General features: G+C 41.1%; 1 protein-coding gene across 1 annotated transcript in view; it reads right to left on the reverse strand.

Annotated features, from left to right (window-relative positions):
- The window catches only part of LOC124553358 (RNA-binding protein 48), a 62,511-nt gene that overhangs the window by 8,973 nt on the left and 31,000 nt on the right, over positions 1-22,538 (reverse strand). Inside the window, exon 4 of the mRNA XM_047127231.1 lies at positions 18,624-18,787. Within this exon, the coding sequence (XP_046983187.1) occupies positions 18,624-18,787 (164 nt within the window). The remainder of the gene's footprint in view (positions 1-18,623; positions 18,788-22,538) is intronic.

Raw genomic sequence — 22,538 nt, forward strand, 5'->3', positions numbered from 1 at the left:
ATGGACTACATTTTCTAAGCACTCTCCCAATGAATCTCAACCTGGTACCCACCTTACCAACAATTAGTTTTATATGATCATTCCACTTCAAATCGTTCCGTACGCATACTCCCAGATATTTTACAGAAGTAACTGCTACCAGTGTTTGTTCCGCTATCATATAATCATACAATAAAGGATCCTTCTTTCTATGTATTCGCAATACATTACATTTGTCTATGTTAAGGGTCAGTTGCCACTCCCTGCACCAAGTGCCTATCCGCTGCAGATCTTCCTGTATTTCGCTACAATTTTCTAATGCAGCAACTTCTCTGTATACTACAGCATCATCCGCGAAAAGCCGCATGGAACTTCCGACACTATCTACTAAGTCATTTATATATATTGTGAAAAGCAATGGTCCCATAACACTCCCCTGTGGCACGCCAGAGGTTACTTTAACGTCTGTAGACGTCTCTCCATTGATAACAACATGCTGTGTTCTGTTTGCTAAAAACTCTTCAATCCAGCCACACAGCTGGTCTGATATTCCGTAGGCTCTTACTTTTTATATCAGGCGACAGTGCGGAACTGTATCGAACGCCTTCCGGAAGTCAAGAAAAATAGCATCTACCTGGGAGCCTGTATCTAATATTTTCTGGGTCTCATGAACAAATAAAGCGAGTTGGGTCTCACACGATCGCTGTTTCCGGAATCCATGTTGATTCCCACATAGTAGATTCTGGGTTTCCAGAAATGACATGATACGCGAGCAAAAAACATGTTCTAAAATTCTACAAGAGATCGACGTAAGAGATATAGGTCTATAGTTTTGCGCATCTGCCCGATGACCCTTCTTGAAGACTGGGACTATCTGTGCTCTTTTCCAATCATTTGGAACCCTCCGTTCCTCTAGAGACTTGCGGTACACGGCTGTTAGAAGGGGGGCAAGTTCTTTCGCGTACTCTGTGTAGAATCGAATTGGTATCCCGTCAGGTCCAGTGGACTTTCCTCTATTGAGTGATTCCAGTTGCTTTTCTATTCCTTGGACACTTATTTCGATGTCAGCCATTTTTTCGATTGTGCGAGGATTTAGAGAAGGAACTGCAGTGCGGTCTTCCTCTGTGAAACAGCTTTGGAAAAAGGTGTTTAGTATTTCAGCTTTACGCGTGTCATCCTCTGTTTCAATGCCATCATCATCCCGTAGTGTCTGGATATGCTGTTTCGAGCCACTTACTGATTTAACGTAAGACCAGAACTTCCTAGGATTTTCTGTCAAGTCGGTACATAGAATTTTACTTTCGAATTCAATGAACGCTTCACGCATAGCCCTCCTTACGCTAACTTTGACATCGTTTAGCTTCTGTTTGTCTGAGAGGTTTTGGCTGCGTTTAAACTTGGAGTGGAGCTCTCTTTGCTTTCGCAGTAGTTTTCTAACTTTGTTGTTGTACCACGGTGGGTTTTTCCCGTCCCTCACAGTTTTACTCGGCACGTACCTGTCTAAAACGCATTTTACGATTGCCTTGAACTTTTTCCATAAACACTCAACATTGTCAGTGTCGGAACAGAAATTTTCGTTTTGATCTGTTAGGTAGACTGAAATCTGCCTTCTATTACTCTTGCTAAACAGATAAACCTTCCTCCCTTTTTTTATATTCCTATTAACTTCCATATTCAGGGATGCTGCAACGGCCTTATGATCACTGATTCCCTGTTCTGTACATACAGATTCGAAAAGTTCGGGTCTGTTTGTTATCAGTAGGTCCAATATGTTATCTCCACGAGTCGGTTCTCTGTTTAATTGCTCGAGGTAATTTTCGGATAGTGCACTCAGTATAATATCACTCGATGCTCTGTCCCTACCACCCGTCCTAAACATCTGAGTGTCCCAGTATATATCTGGTAAATTGAAATCTCCACCTAAGACTATAACATGCTGAGAAAATTTATGTGAAATGTATTCCAAATTTTCTCTCAGTTGTTCTGCCACTAATGCTGCTGAGTCGGGAGGTCGGTAAAAGGAGCCAATTATTAACCTAGTTCGGTTGTTTAGTGTAACCTCCACCCATAATAATTCACAGGAACTATCCACTTCTACTTCACTACAGGATAAACTACTACTAACAGCGATGAACACTCCACCACCGGTTGCATGCAATCTATCCTTTCTAAACACCGTCTGTACCTTTGTAAAAATTTCGGCAGAATTTATCTCTGGCTTAAGCCAGCTTTCTGTACCTATAACGATTTCAGCTTCGGTGCTTTCTATCAGCGCTTGAAGTTCCGGTACTTTACCAACGCAGCTTCGACAGTTGACAATTACAATACCGATTGCTGCTTGGTCCCCGCATGTCCTGACTTTGCCCCGCACCCGTTGAGGCTGTTGCCCTTTCTGTACTTGCCCAAGGCCATCTAACCTAAAAAACCGCCCAGCCCACGCCACACAACCCCTGCTACCCGTGTAGCCGCTTGTTGCGTGTAGTGGACTCCTGACCTATCCAGCGGAACCCGAAACCCCACCACCCTATGGCGCAAGTCGAGGAATCTGCAGCCCACATGGTCGCAGAACCGTCTCAGCCTCTGATTCAGACCCTCCACTCGGCTCTGTACCAAAGGTCCGCAGTCAGTCCTGTCGACGATGCTGCAGATGGTGAGCTCTGCTTTCATCCCGCTAGCGAGACTGGCAGTCTTCACCAAATCAGATAGCCGCCGGAAGCCAGAGAGGATTTCCTCCGATCCATAGCGACACACATCATTGGTGCCGACATGAGCGACCACCTGCAGATGGGTGCACCCTGTACCCTTCATGGCATCCGGAAGGACCCTTTCCACATCTGGAATGACTCCCCCCGGTATGCACACGGAGTGCACATTGGTTTTCTTCCCCTCTCTTGCTGCCATTTCCCTAAGGGGCCCCATTACGCGCCTGACGTTGGAGCTCCCAACTACCAGTAAGCCCACCCTCTGCGACTGCCCGGATCTTGCAGACTGAGGGGCAACCTCTGGAGCAGGACAAGCAGCCATGTCAGGCCGAAGATCAGTATCAGCCTGAGACAGAGCCTGAAACCGGTTCGTCAGACAAACTGGAGAGGCTTTCCGTTCAGCCCTCCGGAATGTCTTTCGCCCCCTGCCACACCTTGAAACGACCTCCCACTCTACCACAGGTGAGGGATCAGCCTCAATGCGGGCAGTATCCCGGGCAACCACAGTCGTAGTCCGATCAGGGGATGCGTGGGACGAGCTGGCCGTCCCCGACAAACCCCCATCCCGACCCCCACAGTGATGCCCATTGGCAACAGCCTCAAGCTGTGTGACCGAAGCCAACACTGCCTGAAGCTGGGAGCGAAGGGATGCCAACTCAGCCTGCATCCGAACACAGCAGTTGCAGTCCCTATCCATGCTAAAAGCTGTTTTGCTAAGAACGTCTGAACTAATCTACAGAGAGCGCAAACAAATCGACAAAATTTAAACGGTTATTAAAATACAAGATTGCCTAGTAAATGCAGTAATGCTGCTACTTGCGCACTGCTGACACTGCTCGGCGGCGGAAGGAGACTAAGCGAAATTACACTATTCAGGTACTAAAACACGATGCTACACTCTCAAATACTATAATACGCCCGAAATTTATGAATTAAACAATGAAAGAACCAAAAATACGCAAAGAAATTAAGAATTAAACTATGTAACAAATGAGTGAGCTAGGAGTATACGACTTGCTGCTCAGCTGCTTATCCAACGGCGGCAGGGAGCACACTGACTGCGACCAACCGACACTGGCCGTTCAAAACAAAACAGTAGACAAACGACTACGCGAATTTACACTATTCAGGTACTAAAACGCGATGCTACAACTCTCAAATACTATAATACGCTCGAAATTTATGAATTAAACAATGCAAGTACCAAAAACACGCAAAAAATTAAGAATTAAACTATGTAACAAATGAGTGAGCTAGGAGTATACGACTTGCTGCTCAGCTGCTTATCCAACGGCGGCAGGGAGCACACTGACTGCGACCAACCGACACTGGCCGTTCAAAACAAAACAGTAGACAAACGACTACGCGAATTTACACTATTCAGGTACTAAAACGCGATGCTACAACTCTCAAATACTATAATACGCTCGAAATTTATGAATTAAACAATGCAAGTACCAAAAACACGCAAAAAATTAAGAATTAAACTATAAAACAAATGAGTGAGCTAGGAGTATACGACTTGCTGCTGCAGCTGCTTATCCAACGGCGGCAGGGAGCACACTCATCTTCACCTTATGTCTGACAGTACCTCTCTCTGCCTTCTGAACTTGACAAAATCTGTCTTACAGAGCTTGCTCAATTAGCACTCTGTAGCATATCGCAGAAAAATCACTTAATCTCAGCCTAGTGGTTTGTTTCTGCAGGTCTGGGTCATCAGTCGTGCCATATGAGCAGTCAGGAAGAGCACTGCTCATGAAAGGTGAGGTGCCGGGTTCGAGTTCTGGTACACCACACAGTTTTAATCGAGCGGGAATTTGAAAACAATGTCCACTCCACTGCAGAGCAAAATACTCATTCTGCAAGCACAGCGAGAGTCTGGAAAATAAAATGCAAAAGCAGCTTCGAGAGATTAGCTGGCCACACATGAGAGGAGCATATCAAAGGGCCACAGATGCATATTGATGGTCCATGAATATTTCAGGAGGATTCTGGAAAGCCAGTAGGCCCCATTTCAGCATTAGTGGACATGACCTTCAGGCTGTTACCTGCAGTTCTCAGAACTGGGGATACTGCCTCCCCAACTGGGTGTACATATGCCGACTTCTGTGACGGGTCATATTCAGGAAGCCTGTGATTTTTCTGTCATTTCCATGTGACAGAAATTTGTACTTGCTACAAGTAGAGTGAAGGAATGGACCAATGGTCACATCAAAAACTTATATACCTGTACCACATAATACCTTATTTCCGGAAGTTAATCGGTGAACAGGAATGTTAAAAATAGGGTGTTTGAAGAGATGGTTGCTACATTTCTATATGGTATTCCAACTGTGAGCCAAAGTGTAATAAAAAAAATTATTTACAAAATTTGAAATCAAGCATCATAAAAGAGTTCGTAAAGGTGCACAATTCAAAAAGAAGTGGAAAAGGCTGCAGGCGGGGAGGATGAATTGGATAAATTAACGTTATGATGAGGCCAATAAAAAATTACTTTTACTATGTTCATTATTATATTATCCATAAAGTTGTAACAGTCATTATTTTACAGATATTTATAATTACGGTACTTTACAAAGGATGCAGAACACCACCTTCCCAGCATATCAAGGCTTCGCTAGTCTCCGAGTGTTCCCTTAATTCTGGGGCAGGTCCACATGGCTGGAATACTGTCTTTCGGCAACCTGTCATGTGATACTTCTTTCATGAAATATACGAGTGCATAGCATACAAGCCATCAGCTATTGCCACGATGTTGTTCTATCTATTGCCCACACTGACTTCCTCTCAACAATATAAACAAATTTGAAAATCCAAAATTGCACTACAATAAAATCATGGATAAAAATGCCGCACTTTCAATGAGGCAGTGACGCTTACTGAAATCTGTCATCTGCAGGCTGTGACCAATCGAGCATGCACTGTAAATCCACCAATTTACCCCGTACGCAAAGGGACTCCCTCGCTTGACAGGCAGTGCACACACATTAGTGGCAGGCAAAATATGTCAAAAATCTCTGAGAAGAAATAATTCTATACAGAAAGTTCTGCTGCCTTCTCTAAGGAACCTGTATCAACTCAAATGCTTGTTTACAGTGGTTTTTGGTAGGTATTTTGTACTCCAAGATGCAGGGGTCTTTCATGGCAATCTGAACACAAGACTAACAACACTGCAACATGCACAACCCTTAACACTCTGCCATCCGGCGACACCACAGTGGTGTCGTGTGCGAAATAGCGGTCAATGGCCAGCAACACCACAATGGCGTCGTGTGCATAGTATCGCTCAGTGACCGGTGACACCACAGTTGTGTCATGAGCATAGTATCGCAGTGGCCGGCGACAGCACTTTAGTATCTTTTGCATTCTGTTGGTGTTTTCTTTAGGTAACAATAAGCTACACACGTCAACAAGTTTTTTGTTTTTATAAGTACTTGTGCTCTTTCATCATGGCAGACGAAAGAGACGATACAATTACTTACAATGAATGCGTGGAAGATTTGTTCTGGACAACTCGGTCAATTGGGAAGAAGACACTGGATATAAAAAAAAATGAAAGTGAAGCAGAATCTTCAGAAGATATTGAAACACGTCCAAGAAGAATTCAGCGAATGCTATGATTGTCAACTGATTCGGATGAATCAGACGAAGAAGACAGTGCACAGTGGTCTGATTTACTGAGGACCAATAATAAATTTGAAGGATCTCAGGCTCCAAACATATTTCCCAAAGATACACAGAGCATTGAGGATACCGTAGAATTATATATTGGTAATGATCTTCTTCTTCTTCTTCTTCTGCTTTTACGGCCTCATTGGACCACTTCAGTCAATCATTTCTGGTCCTCTTCTTTGGTATTTTCCCCTTCCGAGTGGCCCAGTATCTCTTCATTCGTTCCGATGCTTTTTGTCGTTTCTCATCTGTAAATACCCGTTTCATTGTATGTCGTTTGTCAATTTTTGGTTTAAATCTTATTTCTGTGTCCCTCAACTTCTTTAAATTTGGCGTTTTGTTCTGCAAATCATCCAGAGTTATTTCCAGTTCTTCCATATCCTCTCTTATTTCCTTAAGCCATCCTCCTTGTTGTTTCAAATTCCAGAGTTTCTCAATAATTTTCCTTGATAATCTGGTTTCTGGTGTCCTCAGAATGTGACCACAAAAAGAGATCCTTTTCTTTCGTATAGTATCGGTGATGGGCTCCAGTTCTCTGTATACCACTTCATTTGGAACTATCCGCCATTGCCCAGCTTTTTGATATTTCTTATTTATGCATGCTCTAACAATTCTTCTCTCTACTTTTAAAATTTTGTCAATTCTGTTTTTCTGGGTGACTTTAAAAAAGAGTTTCACTTCCGTATGTAACCTCTGGTTGAACCACCGTCTTGTAATGTTTTAATTTTGTTTTAATTGATAGACATTTTTTATTGTATGTAGACCATGTTAGTTTTTGAGCTTTTATCATTTTATTAGTTCTTGCTCGCCATGCAGGTTTCTCGTCCAATTTATGTGTTATAATTTCACCCAGGTATTTAAATTGTTTCACTATTTTAATTTCCCTATTGTTCACTGTGATGTGATCTATTACAAGTGGATCCATTACCATTATTTCAGTCTTTTCAAATGATATCTGGAGTCCTAATTTTTGTGCTATATTCTGTAAGCTTGTTATTTGTTTCGTGGCTTCCTGAATATTATTAGCTAGTAATGCTAGGTCATCACCAAATCCCAAGCAATTTAGGTTTATTTTATCTTTCTTAGTTCCAATTTTAATATTCATAGGATTTTCCTTGTACCATTCTCTCATTACATATTCAAGAACACAATTGAATAGCAATGGTGATAAACAATCTCCCTGTCTCAACCCTATTTGAATATATTAGCAATGAAACAAACAAGTACTACAGTCAAAATTGCAACATACGGAAACTGGGGGAAAAATATGCGGATAATGCTGACTGGCTTTTCAAAGTGGAATTCATAATTGATTATTTTTCCAAAAAGTTTAATCCAAGTCAAAATATCTCAATTGGTGAAGGAATAGTGCGGACCGTTAAATTTTAAAGTTTACAATCCGTCGAAAATTACAAAATATGGCATACTCATTCGGATGCTGTGTGATTCGAGTACAGGATACATTTCCTCATTCAAGATATATTCTGGTGCTGGACAGCCTTTGGTAAAAGCAATGGTAGAACTATTGACACCTTCTTATGGAAAGAGACATCTCTACATGGATAATTATTATAACAGTGTAGAACTTGCAGAAAAGGTACTTGAAAAGAAAATTACAGTTTGTGGAACAATACGGTAAAATAGAGGATTTCCGGAAAAATTAAAGCGTGCAAAATTCAATGTGTTTGAAGCTTGTCATCAACGGAAAGATGACAAGCGGCCGGTGAGAAGCCAAGTAATCCGAATTTGTGCTGCCGGCGCCAAGGGAATAAATTTGTATGAGATGTGTGGACGGGAAAGTGCTAAGATGGAGGTGCCTGACGGATGCAAGAAATATGGGTCAGCACTCAAAGAAATTAAACATATAACAGCGGTTGTCCTGAACTTACAGGAACTACAATCTGGCCATGAAAACCCAGAGACACAAACTAATACAAGGACTGGAACTTTAGTTGACTCCAGAAAAGCCTATCACTCTGTTGATAGCAAGTCACTACTTCAAATTCTCAATGAACTGGGCTTAGTGAAACCACAGCTGTAATTAAGCAAACGCTAATGAACACCCATTCCAAAGTGAATTTAGGACAATGTGTTACATATTTTATCTAAATTAAATACTCTTACATCACATTTTCACTGAAATAATTCCTTTCGTTTTAGTCCTAAAACAAACATTAACAACTGTTACCTTTGGAAACCAAGATACTCAATAGAGGCACTAGTTTAAAACTTACAAAAATTTCACTACCACAAATATTTATCTCTGTACCTGATGACTTAATTGCAGCTGAAAACCATTTTGTAAAATAAATAATAAATACTGCAGAATATTGCACAGTGTTTTTATTCATAATGTCTAAAATTTTGTATCAAGAACCAAAGGAACAGCCAGTCAGTCCACGAAATACAGAGGTGAAATTTCTAGAAGTTTTGTGCTTAAAACTGGAGTCGGACTGGGGGATGTTCTCTCCTTGCTGCTCTTTAACTGTGTTCTAAACAGTCATAAGAGAACAGAGAATGTGATTAGCAGAAAGCCAGACCAATGCCGGAGTTAGATTAGGTTACACAAAGAACAAGCTACAAACAGACTGTTTTGCATTTACAGAGGACATAGGTATTTTTCAAGCTCAAAGGAAATAGCCACTAGACACATACAACTGCTGAAAGAACAAGTTGCAAAAGCAGGCTTACCAATCCCCGCTCTAGGAAACCAAATTCATAACAAACAGCAGCCTCCAAGATCATTGGGGTGGGGAAGGGGGGGGGGGGGGGGGGGAGTGAACAGAGCGAACTGACAAATTCAAGGGTCTTTTATAAGTGACAGAACAGAAAGTTTTTAGACCAGTTAAAGAGCCAACACTATACGGAATGCATCACAATAGTGATCTTTATATATATACATATATATTTAAAAAATTACAGATGTGATTAGGACAAGAAGAATAGCTTTCTATGGCCACATCCAAAGGATTAATCCCAACAGAGTGACAAAGAGACTGTTCACTTATATTAACAAATTAAAAGTGGAAGACATGCGGTTTAAAGAAATTGAAAGGGTCACAGAAAAACTCTGAATTATTCTACAAGATACTGAGGAACAACTACCACTCAAAGAGAAATTGCAACATTCCAATGGTCTCCATGAAGAACAACAAAAGAAGTCTGTGGCCACTTGGACAGAAGAAAGAAACATTGAAAAATGTGGAAGAAAAGAAAGGAATGACAGTAGAAATAAACATAATCTGTAGTGATTCATATGTACTAGAAGAAGAAGGGTTGAAACTTTAACAGTGGCAACTATTTATTCACAACTGATACACAATAGTTATGAATTTTAAAGTTTTTCTGTCCTTCAAAGTAGTCATCAGCATTAGGTGTAGCTGTTGCAGCAACCTGGAAGTCACAGTATACTTTTCGCAGTGCCAGCTGTTTCGACAGTTCGAATGACGCAGTCTACTGTCTGGCAAATCTCTGCAACAATTCTGAAGTGAATGCCACATGTGCCTCCTCTGTCTTAGGAATCGAGTCGAAGTCACGAGGGCTTAAGTCTGTGGAGTATGTTCGATGGTACAGCATTTCCCACAACCATAAATGAAACAAATCAGCCACAGCTTTCACAGTATGCGCTGAGCACTGTCCTGCAAAATGACTGGTGAGTTCCACAGGGAGTGTTGCTGCTCCTTTATCAAAGGTGGTCGGAGGCTGTGTTCCAAACCTAGACAAAAACACATGGAGTTAAGATAACACCATTTAAGTCATACAAAAGAATCAGCTTAACTGTCACACTGCTGGGATTCTGACAAACTTTCAGCACCATAGTGACACATAATGAGGGCATGTATTTGATTGGCATTTCAGGTGTGGCCCTTGTGATTTGGTCAGTGTCTTACTCAGAGTAATGAAACAGCATAAGAAAGCCTCTCCTCTGCCTTCACAGTGTTCTGAGTGGGTACGAGCAGTATCCTGCTGTACAAATTTTTCAATTCCCTTCAAATCGTGAGGATCTCATTATGATGTAATGTTTCTCATTCTCAGGCGTTCCTTTAAAATGTGAAGAACAGCCGAATGCATTAATTCTATTTTTCAGACCAACTCACAAATAATTTGGCATTAATCACTGTCCAGTAAAGTGGTAACAGCAGATTTTTCTACACTAGCACAGGAACAATCTGCTCAACAAATGTCTGCCACATCTTTTTACCCACCTCACCAATGTCCTGCAAAGCAATACACATTCCCTGCAAGCCTCTAGAAGACTTCGATGATACTATCATGTTGTACATCCTTTGGTTCCTGAACATCGTTCAGTTTTTATCCGAAACCATTGTTCCACATCTCAATCTGCACATGCATGCAATTTGAGAAGGGAAGATCCATTTTCACTGAGGTAAGGTCCCTTTTGTGTGATTTACTGCATTGTAAAATGTTGGTTTATATTACTGTTTCATGCTGCGTATCGATAGGTGAAAATGTACTGTTATGGACGGAAAAGCTGGAGGGAAGTCCCTCTGTGTATAGAAGGTGGTTAGCACGCCACAATAAAAGGTGTAAGGCATGCAGTGATCGCCCAGAGAGGAACGACCACCAGTCAGTCGCTAGTCTTTAGGCTGTCAACACTGTGTAATTGAAGTGGGATGGCAAACTTTCTGGAAATGAGCCTTGGATGGACACATTACCGGCTTACTGCAATGGGGAATGCTTGTGCAATGTTCTGTGATGTTTGGATGTGGAAAGAATAATTATATTAGAGCAATTTGTATGCTCACACAATACTAATTGACACCAGTAATGCTGCAGCTCAATGCATCACCGCCTCAAAGCAAAATACTATTTCTTTAGATTTCTAACAATTCATGAACCTGTTCTCCTTAACTGTGATGTGGTACATTTCTGAAATTTAATCTTTGTGTGTTATGCTTAAGTTACTGACCTTAGTCACATAGCCTGAGCTACAATCTCTGATATTATATGAGTGTCTATAATGTTGATTTTGACTATGTTAATAATGATGATGATGATGATAATAATAACAATAATAATAATAATATCAATAATAATCGAAGTGCTAAAATTATAAGTAAGTTTTCTTATTGATGAAAGAATCCATTTTTTAGATTTCACAATCTGAATTGAAAATTTGCTTGCTGAAGAAAGTAATTGCATTTCGAGTTTAAGAGTGTTCAAAATAAGTGTTGCTACGCATTATCGCATTGAAAGGCCCCATATTCTACAATTAGGTTTGCTCATTGCTTGAACAGGTATCACAAGAGTGATGTTCTTTCAAGTTGAGCAGTTCAATTAGCAAATATTACCGTGAAAGAGAAGTTTGCTTGTCTGTTAATACCCTATCATACAGAACAACATAAAAGCTGTTGTCAGTGATTTATTTTGTGAATCTGTCCTCACCTGAGATAAATGCTAGAAGGTTCTATTTTATTTACTGAACGTTATTTCAAAACTAAAGGTCCAATTTTGACAGTTGCCCATAATTTTCCCTGGCTACAAATGATTACAGTTGCTAAATGAATCTACGATCAAATAGCTTCTCCCCCCCTCCCCCAGGTGGGCCAATCGGGACCGAAGGCCCACTGTATCATCCTCTGACATATGGTGTCAGCTTTATAGACCTGAAGCCACTGTTTCTCATTCAAGCAGCTCCTTAATTGGTATTGTGAGACTGAGTGGACCCCCTTCAAGTCCTCTCACCAAGAAAAAAAATCCTGGGCAGTACTGGGAATCGAACCCGGGCCCTCCACATGTGGTAGCCGGCCACACCGAAGACTCCGCTATGAAGGCGGACCATATTCAAATAGCACTTTCTAATCTATATTCTTCTGTATAAAATAATGTCGTACTTTGGAGACAAAACCTGTGGTCCATTTGTTTAAATACATTAGATAAACAATCATCGTCATAAACCCCATAAAAGTGTAACGCCACCTTATATTAATAGGAGTGTTATAAGTTATGCATAAATCTTTTTTCGTTTTTCAAATATAAATAACCACCATGAAATTTATGGTTCCCTTTGCATTTAGAATGAAGCATACTTTAAACAAAAAATTCAGTGCTTATACACTCCTGGAAATGGAAAAAAGAACACATTGACACCGGTGTGTCAGACCCACCATACTTGCTCCGGACACTGCGAGAGGGCTGTACAAGCAATGATCACACGCACAGCACAGCGGACACACCAGGAACCGCGGTGTTGGCCGTCGAATGGCGCTAGCTGCGCAGCATTTGTGCACTGCCGCCGTCAGTGTCAGCCAGTTTGCCGTGACATACGGAGCTCCATCGCAGTCTTTAACACTGGTAGCATGCCGCGACAGCGTGGACGTGAACCGTATGTGCAGTTGACGGACTTTGAGCGAGGGCACATAGTGGGCATGCGGGAGGCCGGGTGGACGTACCGCCGAATTGCTCAACATGTGGGGCGTGAGGTCTCCACAGTACATCGATGTTGTCGCCAGTGGTCGGCGGAAGGTGCACGTGCCTGTCGACCTGGGACCGGACCGCAGCGACGCACGGATGCACGCCAAGACCGTAGGATCCTACGCAGTGCCGTAGGGGACCGCACCGCCACTTCCCAGCAAATTAGGGACACTGTTGCTCCTGGGGTATCGGCGAGGACCATTCGCAACCGTCTCCATGAAGCTGGGCTACGGTCCCGCACACCGTTAGGCCGTCTTCCGTTCACGCCCCAACATCGTGCAGCCCGCCTCCAGTGGTGTCGCGACAGGCGTGAATGGAGGGACGAATGGAGACGTGTCGTCTTCCGCGATGAGAGTCGCTTCTGCCTTGGTGCCAATGATGGTCGTATGCGTGTTTGGCGCCGTGCAGGTGAGCGGCACAATCAGGACTGCATACGACCGAGGCACACAGGGCCAACAACCGGCATCATGGTGTGGGGAGCGATCTCCTACGCTGGCCGTACACCACTGGTGATCGTCGAGGGGAGACTGAATAGTGCACGGTACATCCAAACCGTCATCGAACCCATCATTCTACCATTCCTAGACCGGCAAGGGAACTTGCTGTCCCAACAGGACAATGCACGTCCGCATGTATCCCGTGCCACCCAACGTGCTCTAGAAGGTGTAAGTCAACTACCCTGGCCAGCAAGATCTCCGGATCTGTCCCCCATTGAGCATGTTTGGGACTGGATGAAGCATCGTCTCACGCGGTCTGCACGTCCAGCACGAACGCTGGTCCAACTGAGGCGCCAGGTGGAAATGGCATGGCAAGCCGTTCCACAGGACTACATCCAGCATCTCTACGATCGTCTCCATGGGAGAATAGCAGCCTGCATTGCTGCGAAAGGTGGATATACACTGTACTAGTGCCAACATTGTGCATGCTCTGTTGCCTGTGTCTATGTGCCTGTGGTTCTGTCAGTGTGATCATGTGATGTATCTGACCCCAGGAATGTGTCAATAAAGTTTCCGCTTCCTGGGACAATGAATTCACGGTGTTCTTATTTCAATTTCCAGGAGTGTAATATTATAATGTAATTATTGCAATCACTTGGGTATGATTGGGCAAAGAGAATTGTAAAGGTTTGTGCTGGTATGCCTCCTTAACAATGACTTTGGAACTCTGTGTGTTCAAGTGCACACTGCTGGAAGAGAAGGAATGAATTTTAGCCACCAGACACAGCGTCAGCAGCAGGTTTGAACCACGGGGTAGGCTCGTAAATGGCAGGCAGTAATCGTACAAATTTGCAAGGTGCAGCTTCACAGTGTGAAAGTTTCTCACAAGTGAGACACTTGAAGCTTGCAGTGGACAGAGAAGAAAATTCTGACAAAACTTTATGGCACTGCTCAGTTTAAGAGAAGCCTAAAGGGTTTATTAGTAGCCAACTCCTTCTAATCCATTGATGAATTTCTCAGTAGAACCAACTGATTTGTGCGTGCGTGCATGTGTGTGTGTGTGTGTGTGTGTGTGTGTCTTCTAACTTCTGCACCATTTCAGTGCAGTAATGTGTTCATTGCAAATAAGTGTTCTAGTAGTTCTATCATATGTTTATTACCTTATAAATAAACAAAATTTTTTTGAATTTTAAATTCACTGCATTAATGCAATCTTAGTAAATTAGTGTTTGTAAAATGATTCTTTTGTATAGTGTTCATTAAAAAAATGATAATCATTCCACTTGGGACCTGTGGAAGGTACTTCGGCTTATTTGTTTTAGTTGTAAATATTTGTCATGTATTATTGTTTTCATGACATGTTCTACATCCTGGAGAACCTCCTCACTACGGATCAATTGGAATGAAAATAAATTTAATCTAATCTAATCTAATGAGCTGCTGCAAACTTTGCTCATGGAGCAGTTCTGCACTACTGTCATTGCCGAACAGTTCCTGGATGAGATTACAATGTTTGACGATGCCGATGTCGCGAGACAGAGTGATCAGTAATTTAAATGGTAAATCCCAGTGACTCTTGAAAAGAAGTACTTTACCGGCTATATAGTGTTTTGCGTCAGGTTAGATTGTGTGTGGTACCCTACATTACTGACACTATTACCTGGGATAGGTTCCCAATTCCAGGGTTCTTGTTTGCATGATAAAGCGTACCAGGAACTTGTGACAGAATTTAATCAAATTATATCAAATATTGCTCCTTTGGAAAGTTCACATGACAATGTAAATTAACTAATAGCCAGTTTGCACAGTTAACAGCCCTTCTTTTATTTGAAAATAATTATTTTAATTAATTTAATTTGAGTGCCAGCACAACACAAGTTAAATATTGAAAGAAACCTGATTTGCTTCAACAGTGGACATTCACAGTGAATTTTCATAGCCGTAAACTTACTTCACTGCACCAATTAATTTACCTAAAATAAATTTGCAGTGATACGTGTTAAAGTGCTGTGATGCCTGTGTAGTGTCGTCTTCAAGGTCATTTTAATGTTATAGTAATTATAATACATAGTGTATTATATTAAGAACATTCTAACAAAATTATTGAGCTTAGTGATTCAGCCATCCTAAATACAGTAATTGTACAGAATGCTTGCATCAGCAGGTATGATACAAAATTATGTAATTGAGATGTATGTTCAACAGTAGAATACATAAACTACTGCTGTAATCAATCAGTTTTACTGTGAAGTGTCCAACTGGCCTGCCGACCATTTTATTTCAAAATTATTCAAGTTAATTTCAAGCAACTTAATTATTTAGCCGGTGTAAATATTTATTTCTGTGGTAGGTCAGTACCAACTTAAATCCTTTTATTCATTATTAATGTCATGCCAAAAACATTGCTGTAGCTGAGTGAGTTGCTACTGCCATTTTGATTTGGCAGTATTCAGAACTGGCAGCCTTGCTTCTGAGATCCTTAGGTATGCTACCACAACATCAAGTGACTTAATTTATGAGTGTCGGGTTTTATAACTGTTTATATTGCAGCATCTCCAAAAGACAATGCGCAAAAAACAGACAGCAAAAAACATTGTATGACAAATGAGTACTTCAAATGAAATTTGGCATCTGTAGATTAAGGGGGAACAGGATATAATGTCCCATCAACAATGGTGTCATTAGAGACCACATGTTCGGAAGGAGCACACGAGAAGAATTCAGCCCTGTCCTTTTGAAAGGAACCACCGACCATTTGCCTTACGTTACATAAGGAAACCATGAAGCCTTAAATCTGGCCGTATACATGACAAATGAAAATTTGTAATTGAGCCTGTAGTTAACATGATGTACCTGTACAGTTACCATGGAAAATTGGTTGACGGCAGACATAGTATGCGTGCACTGATGTAATTCGTATTATACACATTCAGAGGATAGTCAACTGATAGATTGGGCGGTCAATAAACTATGATTAGAGAATAATTATTGTAAAAAGAATTTCAGGGAACCTGATGTTCCTGTTTCAGAAGTTTTAAATAATTCATATTGAAATCAGTTAAAATGCTGTTCTAAATATATTGAACTAACAATCCGCCCAGACTTTGCACAAGTAGCATTAACAAGGAAAAATCCCATCACTCCTCCCTCAGATTTAGTGATAAAATGGCCCAGTGAAGAACCTATCAAAAACTGAACACATATCAAGCATGATACTTTGAAGAAGGTGTACTGAACAGTGAAATAAATAGAAAAAGTGAATGGTCCAAAATCATTTTCAGCTAAATACCTAGGAATTACAATTCGAACAACATAAATTGGAAGGAACACAAAGAAAATGTTGTGGGGAAGGCCAACTGAAAACCATATTTTATTGCCAGGACACTTAGAAAATGTAACACATCTACTAAAGGGACTCCCTACACTACGCTTGTCCGTCCTCTTTAAGAATACTGTGTGTGGTTTCAGTTGCTTGAGACTTCAGTCGTGTGTGTGTGTGTGTGTGTGTGTGTGTGTGTGTGTGTGTGTATTGTTGACGAAGGCCTTAATGGCCAAAAGCTTTATTTATTGGTGACAGTTGTTTTGTTGTGAGTATCTGCAACTCAGCATCTCCACTATATGGTGAGTAGCAACTTTCCTTTTCATAATATTGTTACATCCTATCCTGGATTTTCCATTGTTTAATAACTGATTTTGAAACATTACCTTGTTTTCTAGCTACAATTATCAGAAGGACCTCTGGATCTATGAGAAAGATGATAATATTAGGAAAAGAGCATAAGCTCAGATATGTGGTGTTTCATTGAGCCCCTTTGATGTCTGTTGCCAATAAATTAATAAATGCTGACAAGGTACAAGAAAACCTTAGTGCATTTGAAACTTCCTGGCAGAAACAACTGTGTTCCGGACCAGGACTTGAACCTGGGCCCTTCCTTCCAGGACTGCTACTCTTGCAAGGTTGCACGAGAACTTCTGTGAAGTTGGGAATGTAGGAGATGAGATAGTGGCAGAAGTAAAGCTGTGAGGGTGGGTTGTGAGTCATGCTCGGATAGCTCAGTAGGCAGAGCACTTTCCCACAAAAGGCAAAGACTCCAGGTTCGAGACCTGATCTGGCAAACAGTTTTAGTCTGCCAGAAGTTTCAAATCCGTGCACACTCTATTGGCAAGTGAAGATTCATTCTCAGTGAATTTCTTTTTCTGAGTAACTGTTCTGATGGAAAATCACGCGGTGTACCACAAGATAAAGACTTCTATCTCCAGTTTCACAATTCTGTGCCTGCCATTAAAGAAGGCATAATCGAACAACGGAAAGTCTGGAGTGGAATAGCAATAATATGAAAAGATTGCTACTCATCACACGAGCAGCCATTCAGTCACAGACAGGCTCAATGAAGAAGACTGTTAAACATTTGAGCTTTCAGACAAGAAAGTCCTTTTTACAGAATAAAAAACACACACACATTCACACAAGCACACCTCACACACATGTGGTCACTGTCTCCAGGCCCTGGGGACCGACTGCAGCGCGTGACTTGTGAATGTGTGTGCTTTTTCTTCCTTGGTAGAAGGACTTTTCTGTCTGAAAGCTTCAATGTATAATAGTTTTCTTCATTTTGAGCCTGTCTGCGACTCAACACGTCCTCTATGTCGTTAAAGGAAACCTTTTTCAGAAGGCCTTGGGATGGTGTTGTGCCTGGAACTTCACACTAGCTGGCCTTAGTCCACAATGAGCACAGAGAAAAAAATCAATGATAACAGCAACTTTGCATATTGGAGGACCCATGCACCTACCATATTTGTTTTGGCTTTCAGCAACAGCAACATCTGGCAGCAGTACCTGTGATTCTGAAAGTGTGGCAACTCTCGAAACACTTTTTTCTCCCTAAGATCCGTTTTATGAAACAACTTAGGTGTACACAGCTGGGAGATGTCTTAGACTACTACCGATATTTTGACAGGTGAATCCCCTGTCATTTTCAAGGCACAAACACAATGAGAGAGCCCTTTGCGAAGACATTTAAACCCTTGGCAAGTGGGGCTATGCTGAGCACGAACTACAACACAGACTGCACACTGTTAACGGGGCCGTCTGCCTTCTATCATGAACGAAAGAGTCCAGAAATACCATAAATGCTGTAATACTTTAGCATGCTAAGTACAATTTTATGATCCACACAATAAAAGGATCTGTCAGGATCATACAATAAACCAACAGGATACTTTTTCTCAATTGGCTGTGCTAGCACATCCATTCTTGGGGAATTGTATCACTTACTCTGTAAGGAAATCTTTACGAAAATGAAACCAGCAGGCAGTTAAACAACTTACACTCATTTAAATGATTCAGTATTATGTTGTACATCACTTTCTGTAACATTTTTGAAGAGACGGTTTTTACCTGAATTATTGCTTGTGATGGCACAATAGGATTTGGTACGAGAGTGCGAGGATCACAGGTGTAGGCTGCACCGGCCCACACGCAGGGCACCTGAGGAGTATGGACATTTAATGTTATGCTCGCAGCAGCCGGGTCATTACGAGTGTCTGTCTGCTGTGCCGAACCTGCAATTTGAAAGCAGCAACCCTTAACACACTTGAGGGTTCTTCAAGTTTTTTTTAAAAAAAAAAAAAACAACATGGCAACACTGTGTGGACTTTGGCACAACAACAAAGTGTTTGAAATAACATCACCTGCATATCTAAAAATATGTGTAGGCTTACAAGATTTTCTGTCTACTCCCGTTGTTGTTGTTGTCGTCGTCTTCAGTCCAGAGACTGGTTTAATGCAGCTCTCCATGCTACTCTATCCTGTGCAAGCTTCTTCATATCCAAGTAACTACAGCAACCTACATCCTTCTGAATCGGCTCAGTGTATTCCTCTCTTGGCCATCCTCTATGATTTTTACCCTCCATGCTGCCCTCCAATACTAAATTGGTGATCCCTTGATGCCTCAGAACATGTCTTACCAACTGATCCCTTCTCCCCAAATACCTCTTCTCCCCAATTCTGTTCACTACCTCCTCATTAGTTACGCGATATACCCATCTAATATTCAGCATTCTTCTGTAACACCACATTTCAAAAGCTTCTATTCTCTTCTTGTCTAAACTATTTATTGTACATGTTTCACTTCCATACATGGTTACGCTCCATGTAAACACTTTCAGAAAAGACTTCCTGAAACTTAAATCTATACTCGATGTTAACAAATTTCTCTTCTTCAGAAACGCTTTCCTTGCCATTGCCAGTCTACATTTTATATCCTCTCTACTTTTACCATCATTATTTATTTTGCTTCCCAAATAGCAAAGCTTATTTACTACCTTGAGGTCTCATTTCCTAATCTAACTCCCTCAGCATCACCCGACTTAATTCGACTACATTCCATTATCCTCGTTTTGCTTTTGTTGATGTTCATCTTATACCCTCCTTTCAGGACACTGTCCATTCCGTTCAACTGCTCTTCCAGGTCCTTTGCTGTCTCCAACACAATAACAATATTATCGGCAAACCTCAAAGTTTTTGTTTCTTCTGCATGAATTTTAATTCCTACTCCAAATTTTTCTTTCGTTTTCTTTACTGCTTGCTCAATATACAGATTGAATAACATCGGAAATAGGCTACAACCTTGTCTCACTCCCTTTCCAACCCCTGCTTCTCTTTCATGCCCCTCGACTCTTATGACTGCCATCTGGTTTCCGTACAAATTGAAAATAGCGTTTCGTAGGGTCAGTATTGCCTCACGTGTTCCAACTTTTCTATGGAATCCAGGCTGATCTTCCCCGAGGTCAGCTTCTACCAGTTTTTACATTTGTCTGTAAAGAATTCGTGTTAGTATTTTGCAGACACAACTTATTAAACTCATGTTACAAAAGCCTAAACCGCAAACAGAGCATGAGTTACTATAAGTTGGGCATTGAATACGTTGGGGTCACTCAAAAAGAAATGAGCTGGAGGCTGTTAAATGAAAACTGCTGGAGGGATTGTAAAACTATTGCCTATGTAAGAAGATCTGGTCTCCATAAAAGTTCTGAGCCACCAAACTCACCACAAGAGGGACACGGTCGCACATACCCACATGATGTCAGAGTCAGCAAGTACACACTTTGACTGTGCATTGCACTTGGTCATAATGAAAACTGAGAACTGCAGGCTTCAAAAGAAGAGCAAAGGGGTGTAGTGCATTTCCTTGCAGTGGAAGGAAAATGAGAAACGTAAATTCATCAAAGAATGGCACAAGTGGACGATGATATGGGGGCAGCGATTGAAGTGTTTTTCTTATTGGTTTAGGATTTTATGTAGCTGCTGGCTCACTCCTTGTTGTTTAAGCTGAGACAGAACAGTTCATGAGATCCGTTACCTGACGTAACATTTGAAATATTTACCTCTTCCTTTTAATCCAGTCGCTGTAGTTGATTCTCTTGAAGCAGAGGTCCTGCTAATCAATGTCTCTGAAATCCCATGCATAACCGAGGAAAGGCTTAACTTTTTCATGTTCTGCATCTGTTATTGAAGCAAAAGAAGATAACTTCTACTCGTGTCATGAAAAAACACGTCTACTACTTTCCTTTTACAAACATGTATTTCCTTGAATGGGTGAACAGATCATTAGAGTGACCTGTGAATTTGAGTAGAACACAACATTACATATGAGGTACTCATCAAAAGCTCAATATGACAATCCAGATTACAGTACATTTCATTTTTAACAAAACCGTCCTCTCTCTTGTATTCCTGCTTGGAGAGTGCGGTTGCTCTTTGATAGCTAAGCCACCGTCAAACCGCAATGCCAAGATGTAAAAGGCCCCTCCCACATCGGGTGAAGCCATTTATTTGTTGTCACACCTTGGCATTTTGTCGTATTTCACATCTCCCATTTAATGTCTGCACATATGAAAAAGAAACACCTGTACACAGTATGTGTTCTGAGACTTACTCCCTACTTAATATCATTCTGTCACGACCTTTCCCTGTACTACACAAGAAGTGTGAAAAGTCATTTGCTTAAGTGGCTTGTAGCACTTCACTATTGTCCCAGACATGACATCTGTTGTATCAATAGTGAGGTGGCCAGTAAATGCAAGTGCACATCTACAAGAGGTAACACATTAATACATTTATTTAAACTATGTATGCATAATAACTGAGTTACACACAACTTATGTATATCGTAGGTTCTCGTGTGGGGCTGAGTTATGTGCAAACAAAGGGTTTTTTTTTTTTTTTGCCACATCTAGTTCCGTAGGACAAAACTGAGGAGGAAATTTCCAAGGTCATGGAATGTGTCAGTACATGAAATTACAACATAAAAAATAAAGTAAAATGTTTATGAACCCAAAAAAAGAGAAGCCATAAGTTTATGTAAATGCAATCAACAATATAACACAAGAATCAGCTTAATTTTTCAAGGAACTCCTCGACAGAATAAAAGGAGGCTCCCATGAGGTAACTCTTCAGTTTTGATTTGAAAGTGCATGGAATATGGCTAAGATTTTTGAACTCTTGTGGTAGCTTATTGAAAATGGATGCAGCAGTATACTGTGCACCTTTCTGCACAAGAGTCAAGGAAGTGTGATCCAAATGCAGATTGGACTTCTGCCTAGTATCAACTGAGTGAAAACTACTAATTCTTGGAAATAAGCTGATATTTTCAACAAGAAACAACAGCAAAAACTATATACATTGAGAGGCCAATATCAGAATACCCAGACTCGTGAACGGGGGTCGACAAGAGGTTCGCAAACTTACACCACTTACTGCCCGAACTGCCCATTTCTGAGCCAAAAATATCCTTTGAGAATGGGAAGAGTTATAACAAAATATAATACCATATGACATAAGCAAATGAAAATAAGTAAAGTAGACTACTTTTCATGTCGAACAATCACTTACTGCAGATACTGTTTGAATAATAAAAATGGCAACGTTAAGTCTTTGAACAAGATCCTGAAAATGGGCTTTCCATGACAGTTTACCATCTACCTGAACATCAAGAAATTTGAACTGTTCAGTTTCACTAATCATATGCCCATTCCATGAAATTAAAATGTCAGGTTTTGTTGAATTGTGTGTTGGAAACTGTAAAAATGGAGTCTTACTGTGATTTAGCTTTAGTTCATTTATACAAGCCATGAACTTATGTCATGTACTGCACTAGTTGAAACAGAGCCAATGTTGCACACAACATCCTTTACTGCCAAGCTAGTGTCATCAGCAAACAGAAATATTTTAGTGTTACCCTTAATATTAGAGGGCATATCATTTATATAAATAAGGAACAGGAGCGGCCCCAACACTGATCCCTGGGGCACC

This window comes from Schistocerca americana, chromosome 11 (genome assembly GCF_021461395.2).
Source record: "Schistocerca americana isolate TAMUIC-IGC-003095 chromosome 11, iqSchAmer2.1, whole genome shotgun sequence".
NCBI lineage: Eukaryota > Metazoa > Arthropoda > Insecta > Orthoptera > Acrididae > Schistocerca > Schistocerca americana.